Consider the following 25,912-nt stretch of genomic DNA (forward strand, 5'->3'; position numbering starts at 1 on the left):
AGGCATTCATTATGTGGCTCGAGGTATAGACTCCAAGGAGGATGCAGTGATTCAGATTGGGGTGGAGATCCAGATGGATGACGGTCGACTACAGATTACACCTTTTCTTTTGGCTCGAAGTAAGTTTTATGGAGTAGCAAGAAACAACCGCCAGTTTTGCACTGAATGTGAGTCAGTATGGTTACGGAGGCTGCTTTTGGAGATGGGATTTTCCGAGCAGACGAACACAATGTACTCTCACAACCAGAGTTGTATAGCCATTGCAAGGAACTCGGTGTTTCATGTCGGGACCAAGCATATAGAGATACAGTACCATTCTGTTCGTGAGGAAACCAAGGATGACTCTATTCGACTAGAATATATTCCGACATTAGATAACCGTGCTGATATCCTTTTTTTTTCCAACAAAGCAGAGAAAATTATATTACCATGAGAGGAAAGGCAAATATACAAACAGTCCAACACATCTGAGTACTATCAGACAAAAACTGACGCAAACTATCGAGTGTGACTGAGGTTCGAGCCCTGACTTAATCATACAAAAAGATATCCCATCCATCAAACACCTAGGGAATGCCAAACAGATCTGTGATCAATTTCTGGAGCTTAACCATAAACTCAGAAGCCTTCGTCACTGCTTCATATGCTTTTTGGATTTCTTCATTGAGTTCAGCTCTCATCTTTGTAATCTCCTGCATCTTGCCTTGGTTCCTCATCTGCGATAGCTCTTCATCAGACATACCAATCAGAAAATATGCAGCATCTTTGCAAATTCGGTTACGCAGCAGGTAGATATTGATGTCCTTGACCCTCAGCTTGAAGACCTGTAAATTAATTTCAGCAAAAAGTGTTCTCAGGCTAGGTGCCTGGTAAGTCCCATCAAAATAATAGTTATTTCTCTGCTTCCAAATAACCCACAGAAATTCTGCTCTCGCTCTGTTCCAGAAGGCAGAAAGAATACCAATAGAGTCCCCAAGTAATAACTGCTTCCATGACACAGACTTATTGAGAACAACTCTAAGAGGAGAGAGTAACCTGGCCGATTGGGGGCAAGTCATGAACAGGTGACAAATAGTCTCTACATCATTCTTACACCTGCAGCAAATACCTGCAGAAATCCCAGCCTTAAGACTTCTTTCTCCCGTCCAAATGGCTTTGTGGAGACAAAGCCAAAGAAGAACCGATTTCTTTGGGTATATCACTTTATCCCAAATCTTTTTGAACTTGAACATCCATTGCCTCCTGTCGAGGTTTACTACCCATCTCCGGTTAAGGGTGATATGGAGAGGGTGATATCTTCACCAAACCTCTTCCACCGGCGACATTATCCTCTCATGCCAGCATGGACTTGTTTCCCGTCGAAGAGCTGAGAGGGGGTGTTAAGAGTTCAAATTCCTATCCGATGGTGGCTCCAATATCTCCCAAAAGCAAATTAGGGAGTGAGACTGTTTGCCTCATGGGTAGAAACTATTACAATGCAAAGACATCACTTGTACAAGAAGAAAAAAGGGGTGAGGTGTGGCATATAAGACCAATATTACCTAGAAGAGTAAGTGGAGGCTACCTCAAAGAGAGCAGCAAACATTAGCACCCACTTCCCCACAAAAGTGTGCAAAAGGAGAGTGACACACCTACCGATGGCATGGCAGTCTAAAAGGACAACAAGAGACGAGTTGAAGACACTCTTATTATACCATACAGTAATACAGCGACGTTGCAAACTGGCCATAAAAGTTGCGCACTGTTTGAAGCAAGCAGCGGTGAACTCCAACAACCCTAAAGCCCCAATCTTCCTCATTGATCAGACCTTGAAGGCCTACTTCACAAATAAAATCTAGCAATTTAAAACATGGTGCATCACATGTTTAAGCACCTCAAAGAAAAATTAGAAGAAAAAGAAAAGTTTGCAAATGAATGTGATAGAGAGAAGTAATAGAAAAGGAACCTGGAGTGCCAAACCCCAATTGTTGAGAGCCTGCAAGCAAGGACACAAGCATAAGTAAGTCCTGCATTCAAGACTTGAAAGAAGTCAGGGCAGAACATATCACAGCTATTTAAGCATCTGTAGAAAACCTACCTGAGGACTATTACGGTTAAGTTGAACTGCTCTTTCGTATCTTTTGCATGCCTATCAGTAGTCACAAATTGAAATGTATAGAGCAAAAGCGTGGTTAGGTCACTACAAGTCCTAGAACGTTCAGAATCTCTGTAAAATCACCTGTTTCCATAGCTCTTCAGCTTCCTTAGTGCGACCTCGTGCCTTGGCTCGATCAGAAATGGCAATGGCCCAATTATAGAATGCCTGCTAGTCCAAACATCAACACATCAAATAAAGGCAAAGAATAAGATAATTTTAGCAGTAGTATATGCAACGTGGATGCAAAAGTGACTGGATAGCCAATTCTTACTTTATTTTGGTGTTCATGATAGCTCTAACTGAGCTTAGCCAATCGACTTCTTATTTAAGACTTCTAGGAGGAAGAATTAGCAAGATAAGATTAGGTAAAAAGAAAGAAACGAAGATCGTACTAAATGCCCATGAAAGGCCAGATTGACCTATTAGATAAATAGATTGACCTATGAGATAAATTAAACCATTCAAGGAGATCCATGTCTCTTTATTACTGAGGGGAAAGCATGGAGGAGAGTCGAGGGATTCATTGTCCTTGTTTCCAATTGTTGAGACTCAACTGTGGGGCCTATGTTACGTCCAAGTTAAAAGGTCATCAGCCAAGGGCATTGTGTACGTCAGACGCACACTTCTGTTGTTTGCGAGATTTAGCCTCACAACCTAGTTGTGAACAAATTGTGTATCCATGTTAGCACCCATTTGAAGGAAAAAAGAGTGTAAGTCATGTTTAATAAGAGAAGCAAAGGCCTTTTGTCACAATAAACCACCAGTTAGGAGTGCCAATGTCGTGGTCACCCTGAAGGGGATGAATCGCAGCAAGGTTGGTGCTTGCCTTGGGACCCTTGAACCAAGCTTATGGCAGCTGCCAGATAGTAGGTAAGGAAAGGTGGGTTCTCACACTTCAACCTTATTGAATGAGTAAATTAAAAAAAAAAGGAAAATCAGTCGAGCAATTAGATGATTATATAAAGCAAGGTTAAATTATATGCGGTTTCCCAAATTAAGAATAGGCATCCCATTGAAGATCACAAGCCTTGGTAACAAGGTCGCAAGGTGTCGTCAATCTTTCAATTACAAACCTACTACATAAACTGTGACAACTTGATGACATGGAAGCACTGTACATTATCCCGAAAATCCCAGTGGATTTTTAGGGATTCTAACGTGGCAGAGTTTGCACCCTATTTTTATTATGAGCTTTTTGTATTAAATGTTTTTCCGCCAGTGGCCTTTAAATAAGAGCCTTGGGGAGGCTTTTGGGAGTCTTGAAACTCCAAATCTGAGAGTGCTCCTCCCGGTAGTTGTACTCTCTGTTGAAGATCAATCTAAAAGAAATACCAAAGGGGGTTTCAGTGTCAGGGTTTTGGGGCCATTGCATCTTAGAGTGGAACTCCGCCACTCCGTGTCTCCCGTGTGGAATCTCTCTCTCTCTCTCTCTCTCTCTCTCTCTCTCTCTCTCTCTCTCTCTCTCTCTCTCTCTTTGGAAAAAGTCAGGGCTGTATATTACTGAGTACAATATAATCCCCAGCGGATGCCAAAAAAGCCTATCACGTGGGGTGTACAAGCTGAATGTAAGGAGGAGAGCCACTATAGTGACTACTCGACTAGAACAATCTCATGGTGGTCGGTGTGATGAGTGGAGGAGAAACCACTCAGGAGGGGCATAATGCCAAGTAATCTGACCACCTGTAAGTGTGAAGAGTGGGAATCGGGCCCAACGCCGAAGGAAGGCAAATCGACGAGCCTCGGCTGCTCGAGATGTACCAGAGGAAGAATCCCACTGCCAAATCAGTGTGTGAATGATGTCCAGCCAAATGGCAGTGAGGGTATCCTTGAGGAGCTGTGGAGCCGCATTGAGAATGTGAAGACAACGAGCTCTCCAAACATTCCATAGTGTAATGCTAGTGATGACTGAGAAAACTTCATCACGTGTCTGAGGATCCCCCTGCCAAGCAATCTGTGGTAGCATAGCCAAAGTCCCTCACTGATAACCAGTCGAGGTAAGCATAAGGGCTGGATCTGTGTCTGAGCCCTCGTAGAAAAGATGCGGTCCGGGCATCGGCATCAGCCATGAGACAGATCCCCAAGTGAGAAATCCATGCTGAACACCCGCTCTGCTAAGTAAAAAGCAAACTACAAGCCACACTACATGAGAAGTTGAGCATGACCAAAGACAGTGTGTAGGTGACTCAAGTAGTCGCAAAGGACAACGAGTACATAGCAGATCATGACCCATAGTAGCTAGCCAAGTCCCAACTGGAAGTCTTGCATGTGCAATCATCCACATGAAAAAAGAAATACGTCGAGCCGCATGTAAATCCCAGATGGCTGACCAAAACTGCTGTAGATAAGCATGGGAGAGACCTGAATGTAACCAGAAACGCATACAAGTGGGCTGCTCTGGTTGCTGTCTCATCAATGCTAACCTTCCAATCCTGACAGTGTACTCAAAGAATGATACAGGTGCACCGGTGGGGTCAAGAGTGAGGCCAATGCCACTCCCCTGGGTCCCAATAAAGCTGAGATAGGGCACGACCCTCCCACACCCAGAGCCTCCAAAGTGCAGCATCAGCGGGAAGCGAAACGGGGATCAACACAACGACGCTTCCCGCGGGAGCCGACTACTCGTATGGCCTCCCATCGAGCGCCGGGGGAGATAAGTTGTGGAGAGGTGGCATCATATGTCAATCTAGCATGAATCCCCTGAGAGTAGTTAGTATCAACTGTGAAGAGCATGGTGTCTAAACGAACTAATAAGAGAGTGCTCTCATCAAAGAGGCCTTCCCAGCCAGAATGGGGGGGCATCTGAACCGTGCCTCGCATGACTGCATCCCACTGTGAAGGAATGGCAGAATCAATCTCAAGCAGTCTGTCTCTCACCGCGCGACCAATGTCATAATGTTCTGCCACAAAATCTGCATCCAGCATACGTGTCTCATGAAACAACTGCATAGAGGCAGGAGGGCCAGTGTCCCAAGCAACCCAATCAATCTGTTATATTATGAAGACCGAATTTGCGTACCACACAATTTACGCATGAGGAAGATGATTATTCAAGAACATCATGAAGTTCCTTATACAGCTCATCCTGGAATCAACAAAACGTATAAATTATTGACACCTGTATTTTATTTGCTTCAAATGAAGCAAGACGTAGTGAACTTTGTTAAAGCTTGTCACTCCTGCCAAACTATGAAGGCCTCAAGACAGTTACCACAAGGATTGTTACAGCCTTTACCAATTCCAAATGAGCGATGGGAAAGCATTAGTATGGATTTCATTTGCCTAAATCATCAAAAGGCAATACTCAGATATTGGTGATTGTGGATCGATTTTCAAAGATGGCACATTTTATACCTTGCAGAACTACTGCTTCAGCACCAGATATTGCTTCGTTATTTGTGCAACATATATTTCGAATACATGGACTGCCAAAATCAATAATTTCAAATCGAGATCCCAAGTTCACAGGACATTTTTGGACTTCCTTATTCAAGTCATTGGGAACGAATCTTTTATTCAGTTCAGCTTATCATCCACATATTGATGGACAAACTGAACGAGTGAATCAAATATTGGAGGAAATGTTGCGACATTACATACAAACCCGCCTAAATTCTTGGGAAGAATATTTGCCTTTGGTGGAGTTTGATTACAATAATTCTTTTCATTCAGCGATTGGAATGACTCCTTTTCAAGCAGCATTTGGACATACACCATTGATTCCCACAAACTTTGTGATACAACATAAAGTTGCTTTAGCGGATCAGTTGGTAAATGAAATGCAAGATATCCTTCTTCAGATCAAGGACAGATTGGCACATGTTCGACAGACTTATCAAAAGCAAGCAAATAAACACCGTCGTCATACAGAATTTCAAGAAGGAGATTTGGTGTTACTATATGTTGCCTCGCATCGATACAAAACAGTAAAGTCTGTTTTTCCCAAGTTACGGCCTAAATATTATCGTCCTTTCAAATTTTGAAGAAGTATTCTACAGTTAGTTACAGAATCGAACTTCCAATAGCATGGGGAAAGATTCATCCAACATTTCACATTTCTTGGTTAAAGAAATATATTCCAGGAGATTCAGTTATTCCAGATGTCTCATCCTATGTTCCAGAAATTGAGGAAGAACACTTGATTTTAGTCCCAGAACTTATTCTTGATGTTCGACAAAAGGAGACAAGAAGGAAGATTATTACCGAGTTTCTAGTCAAGTGGATGGACCTTGAAGAGTCAGACTCTACTTGGCAAACGGATGAAGAAATGCAACAATACCCTAACCTTTTACAAGAATTTCTTGATAAACGCATGAAAATTATATAATAACGGGGTTTTATTTTAAATGGGAGGGAATGTCACGATTGTGACGTATTCTTTACCTTCTTTACGTGATTCTCTTACAGATACAAAGACGTACCAGATCAGAGACCCCTATTCTCGAAAGGATGCATCTCTTCGACCAAGAGTTGCACCTGTTCGGTGAATAGCCATGCCTCTTCAGCGAATGGCTACACCTTTACGCCGAAGGGTTACAACTCTACAGTAGAGGGACACGACTATTGGCCTAGAGTCATGTCTATTGGCCTATGGTCATGTCTTTTCATCGTGTCTTTTTAGATTCTATATAAGAACCTTCTTGTAACAGATTCAATCAATCAAAAACACACATTCCTCTCTTGTGTCTTTGTCTCTAGTCTAGTTTAGTTTTCAGTTTTTATCTAAGTACAGTTATGAATAAACACACTTAGTAGTAGTGTTCTTCACAGAGCGTGACGCTCAAAGAGTAGCCTTGGAGGTCGAGCGTGAGGCTAATAGAGAACTACGCACTCAAGAATTGGTTCGACAAGTACTTGCCTCGAAGTCCGAACCAACCAAAGATTGTGGGAGTTCCTCAAGCGGCGCAAGCCACGATGCGGATTCCAACAATCCAGTCACAGAGAAGTTGACTTTCAGTAAGTATGATGGTAAGATGGATGCTACGGTTATTCATTCTTGGTTGCATCAATTTAATGCTTATTTTGCGACAACTAAGAAGATAGGAAATAGCAAAGTTTTGACGGCAGCCATGTACCTTGCCGATGATGCCATCAATTGGTACCACGCATGGCAGGAGGCACAGTTAGCCGCGCACCTAGAGAAAGCCGACGAATTCACGCCCCTTTCCTTCAGTTGGGCTGATTTCCAAGACAAGCTCAAGGCGCACTTTATGCATCCTTAGTACCTAGCACGATTGAAGGAAGATTGGCGCAATCTCAAGCAACATGATATGCCCGTCGTGTCTTTTCTAACCGTGTTTTGCAACTCGGCACTCAATTACGCAAATCGAATGATGAGCGCAAGGAGGCTTTCTTCTTTGGGTTAGACGAATACATCAAGTTTGATGTAAAAGTCTTTATCTCAACAAGGCGGTAACGATTGCTCTCTCCCAAGAGATGAAGCACAACAAGGGAAAGCCTAAGGAGAACAAGACTTCTCAAGGAACCTCTCAGAATTCTCAGACCACGCAGAATGGTAAGAACGGTAAGAATGGTAATTCTTCTAGCCCTTCTTCCTCTAATTCCTCGGAAAAGAACTCTAACAATGAATCTAAGGGTAAAGCTAAAGCACCTGCAAAACCTAAGCTAACCCAGATGAAGAAGCTGCACAAGGAATTGTAGGAGGATACATCACGGCTGAAGAACAAGTGATTTATGCTAAGGAAGGTAGATGTTTTCAATGTCACATCAAGGGTCACATTAAGAAGGATTGTCCTAAGACAGCACCACCTAAAGAACAAAAGGCACCCACAGCAACCACAAGCACCATAACACACCACCCTGAATCTACTCATGACTCTGACACACACATTGATGAGAAGTGTTATGGTCATGTAAAGGGTCAATGTTTTATCATATTGTTTGATCCAAGCGGTATGTATGATGTGATTAGTCCCTCTCTTGTTGAGAGAGTCCGCCTAGAGGTTAGTCAGAAATCTCCTCTCGAGGTTTCTGGCTTCGCTCCTGGTATGGACTCTCTCATCACGAAGGAGTGCCTTGATGTGATGTTTAGCTCTTGTGTCTTCTCTCTCAGGATGTGATATGATTTTGGGCATAAGATGGTTTCGTGAACTCAACCCTCTCATTGATTGGGAGGCTAACACTCTCACTTCACATGCCAAAACTGACTCCCCTCTCATCATTCGTGCTAAGGAAGGCTTGCATTCTTTGCCTCTCATCTCTCATGTGCAGGTCAAGCATGAATTACGACGAGGAACACAAGCGGCATTCATCTATGCTGCTCCAGTTTCCCAAAGCATTCAGGCTCCAGCTAAGTATTCAAATTTGTTTACGAAGTTTAAACATCTCTTTTTGCAGGATGATCTCCCATCTCGTCTCCCACCCGAGCGGCCGGAGGACCATCGCATCGAGCTTATGGAGGGGGCATAGCCTATCAGTAAGGCTCCCTATCGTTTGAACAAGACACGGGAGGAAGAGTTAGGGCGACAACTCACGGAGTTGGTGGCTAGAGGATTCATACGCCCTAGTGTAAGTCCTTTTGCTGCCCCTATTTTGTTTGTTCGCAAGAAGGATGGTTCATCTCGGTTGTGTGTTGATTACAGGGCATTAAACAAGATGATGCCTCGCATTGAGTATATCCTTGATAGGCTCAATGGGACAAAGGTTTTAAGCAAGGTCGATCTCAAAAGTGGATACCATCAGGTACGGGTATTCAAAGGCGACATTTTCAAGACCGCTTTTCGCACCGAGCGAGGGCAATGGGAGTATATTGTTATGCCTTTTGGATTGACAGGTGCCGTGGGTACATTCAATCGTCTCATGGTAGGTCGTTTCGGCAATATGGTCGGTGTATGTGTGTTCATCTTTTTGGATGATATTCTCATTTTTTCTGCATCGTGGGAACAACATGAAAGAGATGTCGAAAGGGTACTAACTCGTTTGGATGAGTGTCAGTTGTACATTGCAGCTAAAAGTCTGAATTTTTTCTTACTGAAGTCACTTATCTGGGTTATATCATTTCTGTAGAAGGCATCAAGCTAGATCCCGCGAAGGTGGAACAGGTTTGTAATTGGGATTTGCCCAAAACCGCATATGATGTGCGTTCTTCTCTTGGTTTATGTCAAGCATATAGTTCGCACATAGAGAATTTAACACGCATTGCTGCACCTATGACTGATGTTTTGAAAGGGGTAAAGACTCGCCGTCAGCGCGTAGACTTTCCCGAGGCAGCCATTGAGGCTTTCGTAGCTCTCAAGGTTGCGGTGACAGAAGCACCGTGTCTTATCCTTGCATCTTGGAATAATCTCTTTGAGGTATGGACGGATGCGAGCAATGTCGCCATAGGCGCTGTGCTTCAGCAGCATGGTCGTCCTGTAGCTTTCCTTAGCCGGAAGCTCAATAGTGCGGAAAAGAATTATTCAATTTATGATAAAGAACTTTGTTTGTCATTCACTCTCTTAAGCATTGGAAGCATTTTCTTTATGGTAGAGAGTTTACAGTTCGCACAGATCATCAAGCCCTTAAGTGGCTACAGTCTATGCTTAGTGCACATTGGAGTGATCGCCAAGCACGGTGGTCACAATTTTTTGAGCAATTTGGAGGTTTGATTGAGTATGTGCCTCGAAAAGCTAACCCTGTTGCAGATGCGTTGAGTCGCAAAGGACAGATTTTGGCTCTTGAGTCAAGATCCACATTTTCTATTCACGGAGAGTCTTTTGACAGCATGAAGAATCAGTATGCGGCTTCCGAGTTGGATTAGCATTGGTTGCAGGTCTTGCTTCCCAAGGGCCAAGCAACTATCTTATTCGTGATGGTTTGTTGTATTTTCGTCAACGTTTATGTGTGTTGCCCTCTCTCAGGCCAACCATATTGCATGATGCACATGATTCTCTCCCGGGTAGGCATAGGGGAATGAACAATACTTTGGAAAAATTGAAAGATTCTTTTATTGGCCTAAAATGCGAAAAGATGTGTTTCGTTATGTCACACACTACGCTATATGTCAAAAAGTAAAAGCTCTTCGGGGTAAGCAGCAAGGCCTCTTGCTTCCGCTGCCTATTCCCGATGGACCTTTTCAAGATATTTCTATGGATTTTGTGACTAACCTACCACCAAGTTTGCATTCAAAGAACACTCAATGTTTGACAATTGTTGATCGTTTCAGCAAGTTTTGCATGTTGATTCCTTGTAAAGCCACAGTTACTGCACAAGATGTAGCACGGTTGTTCATTAAGCATTGGTACCCCCTCTGTGGTTTGCCAAAATCAATTGTTTCAGATAGGAATGTTGGCACCTTTGTGAGTCTGCTCGCAGACCGTGCATGTCCAGACACTTAAGAGTAGTTTCATTTCCTCTGGTTGCACACAGCATGATCATCAGATTACAGTCAGTACCCATCAAGGGCATTTTACAGTGCACAGAACTCATTTTCCCTATTTTAGTCATTTTTCACTTATTATCAATAAGTGACTTTGTTGGGAAACTGGGTAGGGCAAATTGGCTAAGCAGATATATAAGAAACGCTAGCACTAGCACTTTCTCGCAGAAGAGGCAGTAGAGAACCAAGTTCTGGCAGTGCACCTTCTCAGCAAGACCGGGCAGGAGGACTTAGCGTTTTTCAGCCATCAAGATCAGCCTAGCGTTTTCACCAACTGCAGATCAGCCCCAACGTTTTGCAGGTTGCAGATCAGCCTGGCGTTAGCAGATTCCAACAAATTGCCTAGCGTTTTTGCAGAAACAGTCCTAGCGTTTTTGGAACAGCGGGCCAGCCCTGGCGTTTGCAAGTTTCTTAGCGACAGAACCCATTTTTGCATCAGCGTTTTCAGTTTTCAGCAATCAGACTCCGCACCGCAGGCCCCAAACCTTGCAGATCTCACCTTCCCGCAGCAAATCCTCGCCGCACGGTCAGATCAGCCCGCTATTCGCAGATTTCAGCATCTGCGTTTTCAGCGCATCGTTGTCGCGTCGTCGTCGCCGCCATCATCACCAACATAGAGTCAGAATTCAGTAGATACAAGATTTGCAGATTTCAGTCCCTAGCGCTTTCAGTTTTCAACCAGTCTCGTCATCGTCGTCATCGCCGTCGACATCATCAGCAAGACCATTGCATTTAGACCATTGTAGAGATTTGTGCAATCAATAGTAGACCTCTCTCACTATAGAGGGTGGGGCCCTTGGAGGAGGGTTTGACAACTTTCTAGTGTCGTATTCTTCTCTCTCTATCTCTTAGTCTCAGCACCTTCATTCACAGTGTTTACCACTTTGTTTGTGATCATTTGCACTCTCTCACTAAAGAAATGGAAGGCTCTCCCTTCCGTAAGTTAAAGGAACCCTTGAGCACAGTTCGGAGCACTCATCTTGAGCAAAGTTCAACATTCACTTCCACTGCACCTTACATGGATCCCATTTTTGTTATATGTTGATGATTATGTGTTGATTTCTGACTCCCCAGAGGGATTGCAGCGCATGTCTTTGCGGAGGATAGTGGATTGTCTGTCAACCTTGGTAAAGCCAAGGTTATGGTGTTTAACACCACACCACAATGGGTCAAGAGGTGACAATGGATTGTCTGTCAACCTTGGTAAAGCCAAGGTTATGGTGTTTAACACCACACCACAATGGGTCAAGAGGTGAGCTCCCAAATTTACCTATGGGTAGGAGATTGCGGAGTATACAAATGCATATACTTATCTGGGGATAGTTTTTAGTGGGCCAGTTTTTTCGCTGAGAAAAGCACCAGAGGCTAGATTGACCATAGCCTATGCAGCCTTGGGCAGACTTGAGAGGATATGTTCGTAGGTTCAATTTCAGGAACCTTGAACTAAACTGTAGCTTTTTGAACTTTGGTGACCTCAGCTATGATGTATGGGGTGCAGATTTCGGGCCCCTCAGTTGGTTGTCATGGCAGAGTTGGCAGCACTAATGGATGGGATGGAGAGGCCCTTTAACGGGCCCGTAGGGCGGTAGACTTTGGCTTTCCAATGATGGAAGTAACACACTCTGAGTGGCCAGGACATGCCAACACTCTGATGCCCAGCTATGGGCATCAGAGCTGAAGAGATAAAGTTCGCTTTGGCACCTGGATCAAAGAAAATAAGTGTCGTTTGGTCTCTGACTTTACCCCATGCTCTACATAACTCGCTGGCATCCGTGCTTGGCCTATCACCCACCATGTCTGGCACTAAACCTGTTGTGGGTTTGGACTTTTTTCCTTTCTTGTCCTCTTTATCATCTGAGTCAGCTCGTCTTTTCCTTTGTGGACAATCTGTAGCAAAGTGACCAGGCTGCTCGCATATGAAGCATTTATTCTCAGCCATCAGGACCTTCTTTTCCCCGAGCGACTTACGCACAAAAGGCTTCCTTTTCTATATCTTTGTCTGCGCTCCAGAAGTCCCGGCTGAGTCCTTATCCTTGTTGACCTTTTCTGGCCCATGTGACGTTTCAGGAGCCATTTTCACAAAGGGCTTCTTTGCTGACTTTTTCTTTTCCTGCCCCCCTTTCACGTTGCTTGGAAACCCACTGTCCTCTCCCTTCAACAAGGCAAGACCAGTGTTGGCAACTTCCATAAGTTCAGTGCTCAATGAGGGTAGCCATTCTGTTCTTTGTACAGTAATCTCGAATCCCTTTAGGCAGCCCACAACAATACTTCTCAATCTGCTCTGTTAGCGGCACAAACCTGTAGGAGGTTACTGAGAGCAACGCTTTACAAAACCTGCGATTGTACTCCTGTAGGCTCTTGCAAGTAGCCGCAATAAGTTGGTGCCAATCCGTCATGACATCGGGTTCAAATTCATTTGATAGCCACGCAGATGCAAACATTTGCATGAAGTAAACCCATGTGGCTGGTGCCTGTCCTTGCATCAACAATGTCGTCCACCATATAAGCGCCTTGTCTTTCAAGAAAGTGGCAGCAGCTTTCCTAACCTTAGAGGCCTCTGTAAAATTCCCTCCTGCATAAGCTATATTAAATTGTTGGAGGAAAGTAAGAGCCTTCGTCTTGTCCTCGAAACCACTAAAGGTATCAAACTTTCCCGCTGCACCACCTTCTTTGTATGGCTTTGACTCCCAAATTATCGTAGGGAAGTATCTGCAACATGGGCACTGCTATGTGTCCGTGGACAAGCTACAACATGACGAGGGTTCAGTTCAGTCAAGTCAGTCTAGAATAGGAAGTGATCTGGCACTTTTGTGAGTCTGTTCGTAGAAAGTGCATGACCAGACACTTAGAGTAGATGCATATCCTCTGGTTGCACATAGCATGATCATCAGCATTACCATCAGAATCCATCAGGAGCATTTTCCAGTGCACAAAACCTACTTTCCCTATTTTTGACATTTTTCACTTATTATTTTTAAGCGGCTTTTGTTGGGAACTGGGTAGGGCAAAATGACTAAAGAAATATATAAGCAAACCTAGTGCTAGCAGTTATGGCAGAAGAGGCAGCAGGAGCATTGCTCAGCGGGTCACTTCTCAAGCAAGATTTCCCTCCCTAGGCTGGCGTTCTTCCACCAAGAACATCAACATTTTTTAGCCCTGCCTTTGGCGATCTCAGGCCAGCGTTTCAGCAAGGAAATTCAGCAAGCAAAGGCCCTGCACTTAGAGTTTTTTTCAGCCCCTGCATTGGCGTTTCTGCAGTAGTATTGCAGCCAGAAATACAGCGTTTTTGCAGCAGTGTTTCAGCATCATCAGGACAGCGTTTTAGAGCAGCATTGCAGCACCACCAGACTAGCGTTTTCAATAGAATTTCAGCGACAAAAACAGTAGTAGAATCCGCGTTTTCTGTAGCAGTCATTCGCGTTTTTGGAACTAGCAAGCAGTCAAGCGTTTTCAATCTTCAAGTCCACAGCATAGATGGAGGTCGTCGTCCTCGGCACCACCGTCTTCAAAGCATTCAGTCTCCCGCATTTGCGTCATTTAGCTTCAATCTACACTTGTACCAGATTTGTGCAATCAATAGCGTAGACCTCTCTCGCCATCAAGAGAGGGGCCCTTGGAGGAGGGTTTTACAACATCCTTGGTGTCGTATTCTCTTCTCTCTATATCTCTCAATCTCAGCACTTCACGCACAGTGTCTGTTCATTTTGTTTGTGATCATTGGCACTCTCTCATTAAAGAACGGAAGGCTCTCCCTTCCCTAAGAAAAAGGAACCTTGAGCACACTTCGGAGCACTCATCTTGAGCAAAGTTCAACATTCACTTCCGCTCCACCTGACATTGGTATCAGAGCTTTGGCAGTGTTCTATATCACTCAAGGAAAGAACCACAAGAACCATATAATTTTTTTTGCTTGTTGCGGTCGCACGTAACCCAAGACCTCTTGGGTATCACTCAAGGAAAGAACCACAAGAACCACATAATTTTTTTTGCTTGTTGTGGTCGCACGTAACCCAAGACCTCTTGGGCTTGTCGATTCCTAATCGTGTTTTTGAAGAGTGACAACAAACCCAAGAAAGAAGGGCTTGTCCAGCCCCCCTTGTGCCTCTTTTCACTTATTGAGAGCGGACCGTGCACTTAGCGGCCGGCCAATCGACGTGAGGTGGGAAAAAGCAACCTTGGTGTGAGCACAAGGCCACCAAGGGGTGCGCCCATGGAAAAGAGCAAAACCCGAGTGAAGAGAAGATCCTTCTCTAGCACAGATTACAAGCGAAAGAAGAACCTCAAAAACCCCACGACCCTCAAGAACTTCCAGAACCTCAAGACCCTCAAGAACCACAAGAACCCAAGTTCTCGTGAACTTAAGGACCCAAGACTTCAAGTGTATGGTCATCACCGGAAGCGGAATGGATACTTCGCATGGAGGTGGTGAGCATGAAAGTAGTGAAGAAGAATTTCCTCACCATGGAGGTTTTCCTGACCCTCCCCCTTCGCCATCTACGCCAGGGATTGCACTAACTCCTATGGAGGCTTTCGACAAGATGATGATGGACAGGAAGCTAGAAAGCGACGAAATAATGGCAGCCATAGAGCGTAATACGAAGACAGAATGGCAGCCATAGCGCATGAGCGCGAAGAAAGAGAAGCAAAATTTGATCGCGAGAACAAAGAAAGACAAGCAAAATTTGATCGCGAGAACAAAGTAAGAATGCAAGAAATGTTGCGACTCTTTTCTCAAGTTCAGACACAGATGCAAGAGATTCGGGAAAAGGAGACTCTCTCAGTCTCTTCTTCTCCAAAGCATGACACACAGGATTTGCATGATGATTTGAATGATAATGATAAGCATGATGATTTGGATGACAATGACAAGCATGATGATTTGCATGATCAAGATGTGATTTCTCACGAGCATGGTGATTTGAATGAAGATGATGTGATTGTTCACAAGGATGATGTGTTAGTTGATCCTTTCTCTAGTGAAGCTAACCTCATTTCAGATTCGATCAATCACGAAGAACCGATCTTGGCTCTCGAGTCGAGGTCCAAAGAACCCCCTCAGAAAGAACCCCCTCAGGAAGAACCAATCTTGGCTCTCGAGCCTCGGTCCAAAGAACCCTTACAAGACGTACTATGTATTCGAATGATTCGAATGATTCGTCAGCACGCATTGTTCGAGTGTTTCATTCGTGATCGTTTCCTGTATTTTCGTCAGCATCTTTATGTGATCCCTTTCCAAAGGCATGCCATATTGTACGTTGAGCACGATTCACTCATGGATGAGCACGGATGTATGCGGATTTCTCATTAAAAGATGAAATGTTTGCATTCAAGGAAGTCACATTCCATGTCTCTTCCTTGGCATGACACATGCGTAGAAAGAGCACAAGAAAGTATGAGCACCAAGCATGGGCATTTCCGTTGTGAATTGCCACAGTTCATTGATTTAGATCAGAAAGACAGGATTTGATCTCATTGTTTGCGTGTGTGTTGTGAACGGTTTGGCACTCCGTCTATTTGTTCATCTACCTTGCATGCACAGTCTTTGAGGAAGACGATATTTTTTCCAGTCACTTTACATGGTATAGGTATGTTCATGTTTTTGTGTTGGAAGTGGTTTCAGGAATTTTCAGCCTTGGAGATTCTTGAAGAAGATGGACCTACGTCCATAGACAAAGTTGAAGCATTGAAGGAGCTACAGAAGACTTTGTGTCGCTTTCTGCGTGGCCCAAAGAAGCAAGTTTTGCAGACCTTTATGAAGTTAAGTATCGCAAGACCCACGCATCAGAGTGGGCCGGCGAAGAGTTCTTCACAGGATTCCAAGAGTTGTTGGCGCACTCCCTCGACGCCATAAAGCTCGGTACCAGTACCTCACTTTGAAAAGGAGGGGATGTCACGTGACACATCCAACCCTATGTGTCCGTAGACAAGCTACAGCATGACCAGGGTTCAGTTCAGTCAAGTCAGTCTAGAATAGGAAGTGATCTGGCACTTTTGTGAGTCTGTTCACAGACCATGCATGACCAGACACTTAGAGTAGATGCATATCCTCTAGTTGCACACAGCATGATCATCAGCATTACCATCAAAATCCATCAGGAGCATTTCCAATGCACAAAACCTATTTTCCCTATCTTTTGACATTTTTCACTTATTATTTTTATATGACTTTTGTTGCGAACCGGGTAGGGCAAAATGACTAAAGAAGTATATAAGCAAACCTAGTGCTAGCAGTTCTCGCAGAAGAGGCAGTAGGAGCATTGCTCAACAGGTCACTTCTCAAGCAAGATTTCCCCCCCTAGGCTGGCGTAATATATAAGCAAACCTAGTGCTAGCAGTTCTGGCAAAAGAGGCAGCAGGAGCATTGCTCAACAGGTCACTTCTCAAGCCAGCGTTTCAGCAAGGAAATTCAGCAAGCAAAGGCCCTGCACTTAGCGTTTTTTCAGCCCCTGCATTGGCGTTTCTGCAGCAGTATCGCAGCCAGCAATACAGCGTTTTTGCAACAGTGTTTGGACAGCGTTTTAGAGTAGCATTGCAGCACCACCAGACCAGCGTTTTCAGCAGAATTTCAGCGACAAAAACAGTAGCAGAATCCGCGTTTTCTATAACAGCCATTAGCGTTTTTGGAACTAGCAAGCAGTCAAGCGTTTTCAGCCTTCAAGTCCACAACAGAGATAGAGGTCGTCGTCCTCGGCATCACCGTCTTCAAAGCATTCAGTCTCCCGCATTTGCATCATTTAGCTTCAATCTACACTTGTACCAGATTTGTGCAATCAATAGCGTAGACCTCTCTCGCCATCGAGAGAGGGGCCCTTGGAGGAGGGTTTTACAACATCCCTAGTGTCGTATTCTCTTCTCTCTCTATCTCTCAGTCTCAGCTCTCCTAAGAAAAAGGAACCTTGAGCACAGTTTGGAGCACTCATCTTGAGCAAAGTTCAACGTTCACTTCCGCTCCACCTGACAATCTGGGTGCTGTCCAGAAAAACCAGCCATGCCAAAATTGCCCTGTGGCACCCCAAACTGGCCCTGATTGCACTGAAAACCTTGTTGCATGCCAATACTACCATACATGGGGTTTGGCATCATGCCTTGCATACCCCCAAACACTATTCCTGGCATATATTACTGGTTTCCAGGCGCATAACCAGCCATACTTTGGAACACAAATCCACCCCCAAAATACCCAAGATGTATCGTGGGTGGTGGAAAAACCTGATGCATTGCCTGGAATCTGGTCCCCTATCCATTTAATGCAGCATATAGACTCTGAAAGGTGGCGGGCTGAACTGGCAAAACCTGTGGAATTGGCATCCTAACCACCTGTTTATGGACGAAAGGAACCTATCTTGGAGCCCCCAACTCCGCAACGTTCGAGTGCTCCCTATCCTGTTGAGACGCATGAAGTACCTAGGCTTGAGCCTCATCGGGCTCTACTGGCTGTGTGAGTTTCCTTGTCTGCTATTGGCACTGGTGGCGCTTGCAAAACCTCCATAAACCTTGGGTTCTGTAGCAATCGAGAAAACACATTCACAACGGCAACCAACTTAGTCTTGAACGCATCATCTTCAAGTTGCCCAGTCATAAAAGCCCTGCATTGGGGGAGCATTCACATCAACAAGAGTACAGACAGACGTGGCTGTGAACTCTCGCCAACCACAAAACACTATAGGAATTGCCTGCATGTCCTATGAAGAGGAACCCTCTTCCATGATGCCTTTCCCTCTGTCGGCCATAGTGTAATCCCGCGTTCCTGTACTCTGTCTTCGAAGTACAGACAGACGTGGCCGTGAACTCTCGCTAACCTCAAAACACTATAGGAATTGCCTGCATTGCCTGTGAAGAGGAACCCTCTTCCATGATGCCTTTCCCTCTGTTGGCCATAGTGTAATCCCACGTTCTTGTACTCTGTCTTCGACACAAACCAATCAAGGCTCACTTCTTGAGGAAGAAGTGATTCTGTCCTGAGAGCGGAACCATGTAACCGGCCCGTAGGGCGGTAGACTTTGGCTTTCACCTGAAACTTTACTTAAGACTTTAGGTAAAGACAGACAGACGTGGCCGTGAACTCTCGCTAACCTCAAAACACTATAGGAATTGCCTGCATTGCCTGTGAAGAGGAACCCTCTTCCATGATGCCTTTCCCTCTGTTGGCCATAGTGTAATCCCACGTTCTTGTACTCTGTCTTCGACACAAACCAATCAAGGCTCACTTCTTGAGGAAGAAGTGATTCTGTCCTGAGAGCGGAACCATGTAACCGGCCCGTAGGGCGGTAGACTTTGGCTTTCACCTGAAACTTTACTTAAGACTTTAGGACACAGAGAAACTTTGCAAATAAAAACCTGTAACAGGGATTGACACTTCAAACACCCACGGCTTGGAAGTTAGAGCGCTGCCAAGCAGACGCCGACACCTGTTGGCCCCAAAGACTGGCGCCCCTTTCGGTATTTCATTATTCTTAGTGCAAAGAAACGATCCGATCACTATCACCTAACTCCCGCCAAGTTGTCCGAACCTGTCAATGGCTGTCGTAGGTTTTTGACCCAATTTTGTCAACATAACGACGCAAAATCCTTGTAGGTCAAAAGTGCACGCCTAGGACGCTTTTCCCCGCATTCTGGAAGCTTTACGGAGAACTGCAGGTCAATTTGAGCGTGTTGTAATTTTCTATTTTGCCACTGTTAGGTGCCTACAGCCCTGTACATGCATCCCAAGGCCTTTCTGAGGCTCCCCTTGTGATTCCCTACAATTTAGGTGCGAAACCCTAAACCAGCAGAAAAACATAGCAGGCTGTAATTCTCTATTTTGGACGTTTCGAGCGGAGCGAATACGTGTACGCGTCTCAGATGCTTCCGTACACAATGGGACAGTTCCCCTTCGAATCGGACGAGTTTTGACGCGAGAAAACTCTCTGATTTCGCAATCCTTCGCGATGGAATTGTGCGTACCTGTGAGGGATTAGCAATTAGCTAACCCGGTTCCTGTTCAGAAGGCTCTTGCCTTGGCAAACGCGCATAAACCCTCAGAACTGTACATGGTCAACTGAGTAGCCCATCTAGTGGGGCATTACTATATGTGCCAAAGGGGAGAGAGAGATACGCGAGAGCGGGTGATCGTGTTGCATGAGACAAGCGAGAAGGCAAGCTTTCCATTAAAGTTGTGATCACCTGCACCCACTACTCACCCCCACACTGTAAAGCACAATAAGTTGCAAATCAGCCTCCTCTCAATTTGGGCACCCCCTCTTCTGGCTGAAAGTGGCAAATTGTTGTAGAGCCGCCATGTGTCTAGTTTGCCACTTTAGAGTTAATTCCTAGTACCCACCGACGTATAAGTGTAGCGAGGGGGCCTAGGCCCTAAATGACTTTGACTTAGCCTAGACACCCTTTTACTGCTCGGAATCCAGTGCCAACTGGCCCAACCATCTCGTGGCAACCTGCCCTTCCCAACTACGGGTGAAACTCTCGATCGCCGGCCGTTTCACATTGGCCACGCAATGTCCGACCATTTGTGACTTCAAAAAGAGGGTCCCAAATTAAATAAAAATCATCGGAAAGAAGCCAACAACTAAGGTTAGCAGTTGCCACGTCCTCGTGACACCCTTGGTATCTATGATTTGTTGAATGATTAGAGCCAAGGCCTCAGTACCTCATGAGATTATTAGAGCAGAGCTAGTTGCCACTCCGGTGGTGATTGAGACACTTACTAGATCAGTCTCTTTTATACATAGCTTGTGGGACCTTCCCAGAAACGGACATGCCCGGCTTGCTCTGGAGTCTTCCTGGCAGTCGGTCTTACAGGCCTTCTCGTATGGATAGATGACTTCTTGGTTCCAGATGCATGGTTTTAGCGTGGACAAACTGCCTCCCTTCCAATACTCTTTGGAGGCCCCCTCTCTCACTGTGACACGACCAGAGATTACTAGACTTATCCGTCGGGACTTGATTCACATGGACATCGAGAGGACTTAGATAGAGCCTACTCAAGAGTTGGGACACGAAGATGGCTTTTTACAGAGAACAGTTTTTTCAACTCACGACAGATGGCTTTGTAGTCAGGCCCAGCTATATGGATACATATTTATCATATGGGGTGCGGTGTGCTATTGGCCAGATACGGACATCCTCACACCAGCTTGAGATTGAGACTGCTAGATATAGAGGAGTTACGGTTGAGGCCAGGGTATGTCATGTATGCCATAGAGAACCAGAGACACAGCTGCATTACATTTGTCATTGCTCCGCATACTATGAGATTCGCGGGCGATTCCATAGCTTCTTCACGGAGGGTTTTGGACCACTTTCCAGAGTTATGGAATACTAGGATCAGAGATGCTTGGGTCTATTCTTGCTTGAGTTGAGGATACATAGAGAGTGCTTGTTGAGGCTACCAGAGAGAGAGACTCAACGGCAGGTCACAGACTATTTCACGCCAGATTTTACCACTAGAGAGCTAGAGAGACAGGTTCTGCAGCAGAGTTCGGATCCCACCTCCACTAGAGGCACATTGATTGACCATGGGATGGACCTAGGGAGATCCAGGCGTCCACGATTACAGAGGAGGGCATCCCAGCATAGACAAAGATTACAATGGAGGATTCGGATTATTTTGGCGCACCACACCGATGCCGAGTCAGGTTTTTGACCATGGAGGACATAGAGGAGATCCGACACCGACTGATGCTGGATTTACTTTGAGCTGGAGGATTATCCCCTTCTTAGTAGCTTAAGTTTCTTGCACCCCTCATTATTTTGTACCTTTGCATTGACTAGAAAGTCTCTAGTCTTTCCCCCACATTCACTTTCACTACAAAATTTTGTTTAGAATGTTAGTCTTTCTTTCAGCACACAGACTTTGTACGTCAATATATCATTTTACTTCATCTCTCTCTCTCTCTCTCTCTCTCTCTCTCTCTCTCTCTCTCTCTCTCTCTCTCTCTCTCTCTCTCTCTCTCTCTCTCTCTCTCTCTCTCTCTCTCTCTCTCTCTCTCTTTGTGCTCAATTGTTTTGAAGTGCTAAAAGTTTATTATAGTCTGGTTCTTTCAGTTGGGACGTAGTGCCCTCCAGTTACAGCATGGGCCTCTGGATGTCTTGAGCAATTGACAATGCGTGACTCAGAGAGAGTACGATGCATATTGCCTACAAGTTCATGCTCATAAAGAATCATGCTTGCTTTGTGGCAGTCGTTTATTGCAACAATGTATGGTTGATGCATACTGAGAGGGCAAGCTTGTATGGGTTCGTCATGATCAACAAACGCTGAGAGCTGAATTGTAACATAGAGAGCTGAATTGCACACTTGCCTGGTCAACATCGTGCCTGCCCTCATCATTCACAAGTGGAGCTCGAAAAGTGTATCGTCTCAAGATGCAATGGCAAAGGGAAAGAGAAACAGGCGCATAACTCTAATTGGTGAGAAATAACTGAGGCATTGCTTCCAAGACACGTTTCTTCTGATTGACCAAACATAACAGCAAGGCTTCTTTTCCAAAAGCACCCAAGCATGATGAAACACAATCTTCAGGAAAAAGTGGTGGCTTACATGCCTATTGTGGAGTTTCAACAAAGAGGCTTACCACATTCTCGCACATGGTTGATTCCACATCCTCAGTGTTAGCCTCAATCAACATTTGATTATGACAAGATGGTTTGTGCTGAGTTGCCAGGTAAATCGTCTTCCATTGTTGCATGATATCAACGTAAGTTGTAACATTCACGGCCCACGGGAAGAGTTTAATACTTCCTCTCCTTGCATGCTTGATGGGCATTGTATCAGAAAATATCGACGTCTTTTCTGTGAGAAACAAGCATGGACAATAATGGTTACCCCATCTATGTGCGACGGAACAATGGCTTGATTGCCAAGGTCAAGCATTGACAGTCAATGGATAGCGCCTTGTGGCACGTTTGACAATGTCAATCAGGAGCTTGCACGTACTAATCGACTAAATCGAGTAACAAATGTGCTCTGTGTAGATCCTTCAAAATCCCATGAGCAATTTCTACATTTTTCAGAAGACATTGGAACTAAAAGGACACTCGAAGATGAAGAGGAAAATAGTCCTAGGCTTTGCCATGTGAGCAGCATGATACCATTCTTGGAGCCAGAGCAGGAAACAAGTTCTTCCACATACAAGTAACTTCCATAAGATGGAGCGCATTACTACACACAGCATTGGCTTTCACAAATATGAGCACGGAAGATAAAGCATTGTGGGTAGATGATCGGCCTGCACATCTTCAATGCTTCAGTACAGCAATACCAAATGCAAGGGTCTTTAATCGACAGGGATGCAGGCAACACTCAATTCCTAAAATTTGTTGCATAGTAATCCCTTTTCACCCTCGTACATGATAAATTTCATCCTTCCCACAAACTTAATGAGTCCCCTAGCACAGAATGGCTGATTTAGACCTGATTTTTCTAATAGAATGTTACCTCTATGTTTATGTGCCAAAAGATAAATCCTGATCACAAAGAACACACCTCGTGGAGAGTAGGACAAATATCGGTAGCAGCTTTATATTTAGAACATGCCTCCTCCAAAAGTTGGTCTTTGTCACTTCCCATTGTATCACCATTAATGTTGTCGGCACTTTCCTGAAATGTTTTGAAAAAACAATGTTACATTGGCTTGGCCAGATTATTGCAGGTATAGAATGAAGCTTGACTGAAAAGAAATGAAGATCAAGGTTGTCTTTATTGACCTGCAGAACCAGAGCCCAGTTGTACAGTGCATCATAATCTTGAGGATTTTTTTGTACTGCATTTGCACACCTGACACAAACCACATGAAAAACACAGCTACTCATAACCACTTAGTCAAAAACCAAAAACATTTGCCATTTTGACACATAGGGCATGTGCACACCTTTTGGCAGCAAAGGCAAGTATTCGCTGCTGGGATTGTGTTTCTCGATCTCCAAATGATAGGGCAGTGTACATTTCATCTCCACCTAAATTAGATGACCCTAGAGACTCCCGTTCAACCGCACTTCTGGAAGAAAGAGAGAGCCTTCAACTTTAGAAACCAAAAAAGCAAACAGAAGACTAAAGAGGCTTTTAAAAATCGAGATTTATATAGCGAGTATACATAGAATGTGATGTGCATGTCAGTGTCAAGTATCAGTTGTGTGCACCATCTCTTCAAATTGGTCGAAGGCTTTAATTTAAGTCCTTTATGTCGACTTAAAAACTGAAAATGTGTGTGAACACACATTTATTTATGTTCTAAGTGACATTTTGGTTGCCCAAGGCTCTAGTCTTAGGATTTTCTCATCGCGGAAAGAGGTTATACTTACTACCTGTTCACAACCCAAAAAAATGTGTTAGGAAATAGCATACGCACAGTTTCGAGCACGCGTTCCCATTTCCCAAAACTATTCACGGCATTCATGCAAGAAGGTAGCATGCAAAAATTAAGCACACAAGCACAAAAATATGTTAACAATGCAACATCAATATGGATGGTCACCGTTTATGATCCCATGACTACAGTAAGTTCCCATGCAAGTACACGATGGTACCAGATCCTGCAGAAAACTCGACACAAGGCATTTCCGGGGATGTGCATGTAAACACAAGTCCCAACGGAAGGCCGAGTCCACCATTCCATGCATGAACTCAAAGTTCAAGACCAGTATAATTTATTTTTCTCAATGCAAGCATAACATTTGGACCACAATTACCATTTAAGCGGCCAAAGGGTAACAAACATGGTTTGAACTTATATCTCAGTACTTTAGGTATGACATGTCAGCTTTCTCGGTCTGTATAGTATCTTTTTGCAGCTATGTTAATGTCTTATGTTATAAGTGGAAAGAAAAGATCAAGATGATAGTCTCAACTTCCGTATATTAGCTTAAAATTTTCTGTGGATATGAAACGCACATTCAAACATGACATTGGCTTCATGTCAAAACAATAAAAGCATACACAGTTTTCTTCAAACAATCCATGTTGAAAACTCAAGGGCTGGTAGGTATAAACAGAGAAGGCACAATGCAACATCAAACTAGTCGCACAAGATGTACTGTACTACAAGAACGGGCTTGTAAAATGTAGACAACCCTTCACTATCTCCATTCACTACAACAAGCATTCAACATCGCAACAATGACAACGTGTTCAGCAGATTTTCATGATGTTTACCACTGATTGGATGGCATACATGTATTGTCTGACACATAGCATTTAAGCAGATCTAGGACAGTAGAATTGGCTGACTGTCCATCAGTTTGTGGATGAAATAAGGATGAAGACTTAAGCGTAGTGCCCATGTTTTCAAAGAAACCTCTCCAAAACAAACTTGTCACATGCGAGGATCATGATCACTTACAATTGACTGTAGTTGTAAAAATGTGCAAGACACTACTTCTTATTTCGATACTAAGGCTGGTATCCACAAGCGAGAAGGTGCAAACTCAAAAGATGTAACACTAGGTTTTGCAAGGCCTCTAGGTCTTCCTTCACCCTGCCTCGCCCCGTAAAGGACCATGAAGAACTTGATTGTGCTCCCTGGCCCCATCTAAGAGGATGTATGCCCAGAATATCACAGACAAAGCACAAATAGATAAAGGAAGCATCACTCACGTGGCGGTAGCAGGAGGAGGAGGAGGAGGAGGAGCCGACGTGGACAATGACAAACTCACGATCTGTGAAGATTTGGCACCTGTCAGCTCTTCGTGAACTGGAGCAATCACAGGAGATGCCAGGTCCTGACAGGGAGCATCCGTGGAGGATAACTGACCCGAGGAGTTGCCAAATTCAGCGGCCATTATATCGCCGAGAGTGCCCTCGACACAGAGAGGGGAGTCGGCGCCAGGTGAAGGAGGGATGAATGACAATTGCTCCGAGATATCCTGTAGCGCCTCGCTGCTTGGCTGCTCCTCAACCAGCTCTTCTGCTTCAAATTTTTCTCCCATGATGGTTTGAACGACAGATTCGCACATGAACTGACCTGAATGGAGATTTTGCGCTGGAATTGCGCATCTTAATGCAAACGTCTACGGTCTTTGCCATAATCACTACGTGGCCATTTACATGGAGAGGCAAAGAGCAAGTTCACATGGGCGCATGGTTTGCAACTAGTTGCCAACCAGTTTGGTTCCCATGAGGAGTTGCCAAGAAGTTTCTTGCAATTGGTTGCGAGTCAGTTGCATTGCTGCTCCTAGGGGGCGAGGTGGAGCACGCTGGAAACCACGCAAAAAGACAAAACAACTCCTCGCTTTTCAAGTTTGCAGAGGGAAAAAACGTGATTTTTAATATTGTTTTCAAATTTTCAGTGTTGCATGTGAACTCAAACGTTGTTGGTTGCTAGTTGCGGGTTGGCAACCAGTTACGAGCCACAACTCCACGTGAACTAGCTCAAAACAAATAGCTTAGAGAAGAGGAAAGTCCCTCTAGA

General features: G+C 44.5%; 1 protein-coding gene and 1 pseudogene across 4 annotated transcripts in view; one reads left to right on the forward strand and one right to left on the reverse strand.

Moving 5' to 3' along the window:
• The window catches only part of LOC147451072 (protein HLB1-like), a 111,733-nt gene extending 86,224 nt beyond the window's left edge, over positions 1-25,509 (reverse strand). For 2 of the 4 annotated variants that reach the window (XR_015189185.1, XM_086520021.1), the window contains exons 1-7: positions 25,099-25,506; positions 23,378-23,503; positions 23,214-23,283; positions 22,993-23,106; positions 2,219-2,302; positions 2,078-2,128; positions 1,946-1,975 (exon numbers count right to left, since the gene is read on the reverse strand). Coding sequence is in view for 3 of the 4 variants with exons in the window: in XM_086520021.1 (XP_086376147.1) it covers positions 1,946-1,975; positions 2,078-2,128; positions 2,219-2,302; positions 22,993-23,106; positions 23,214-23,283; positions 23,378-23,503; positions 25,099-25,457 (834 nt within the window). In the remaining variant the exon portion in view is untranslated. Of the gene's footprint in view, positions 1-1,945; positions 1,976-2,077; positions 2,129-2,218; positions 2,303-22,992; positions 23,107-23,213; positions 23,284-23,377; positions 23,504-25,098 lie in introns of all 4 variants that reach the window. The other 2 variants (XM_086520022.1, XM_086520023.1) reach the window with 2 other exon arrangements.
• On the forward strand, positions 20,509-21,265 carry LOC147451073 (uncharacterized; annotated as a pseudogene).
• Positions 25,510-25,912: the final 403 nt, after the last annotated feature.

The sequence above is a fragment of the Adiantum capillus-veneris genome, chromosome 9, assembly GCF_014529385.1.
Source record: "Adiantum capillus-veneris isolate H3 chromosome 9, ASM1452938v2, whole genome shotgun sequence".
Taxonomy (NCBI): Eukaryota; Viridiplantae; Streptophyta; class Polypodiopsida; order Polypodiales; family Pteridaceae; genus Adiantum; species Adiantum capillus-veneris.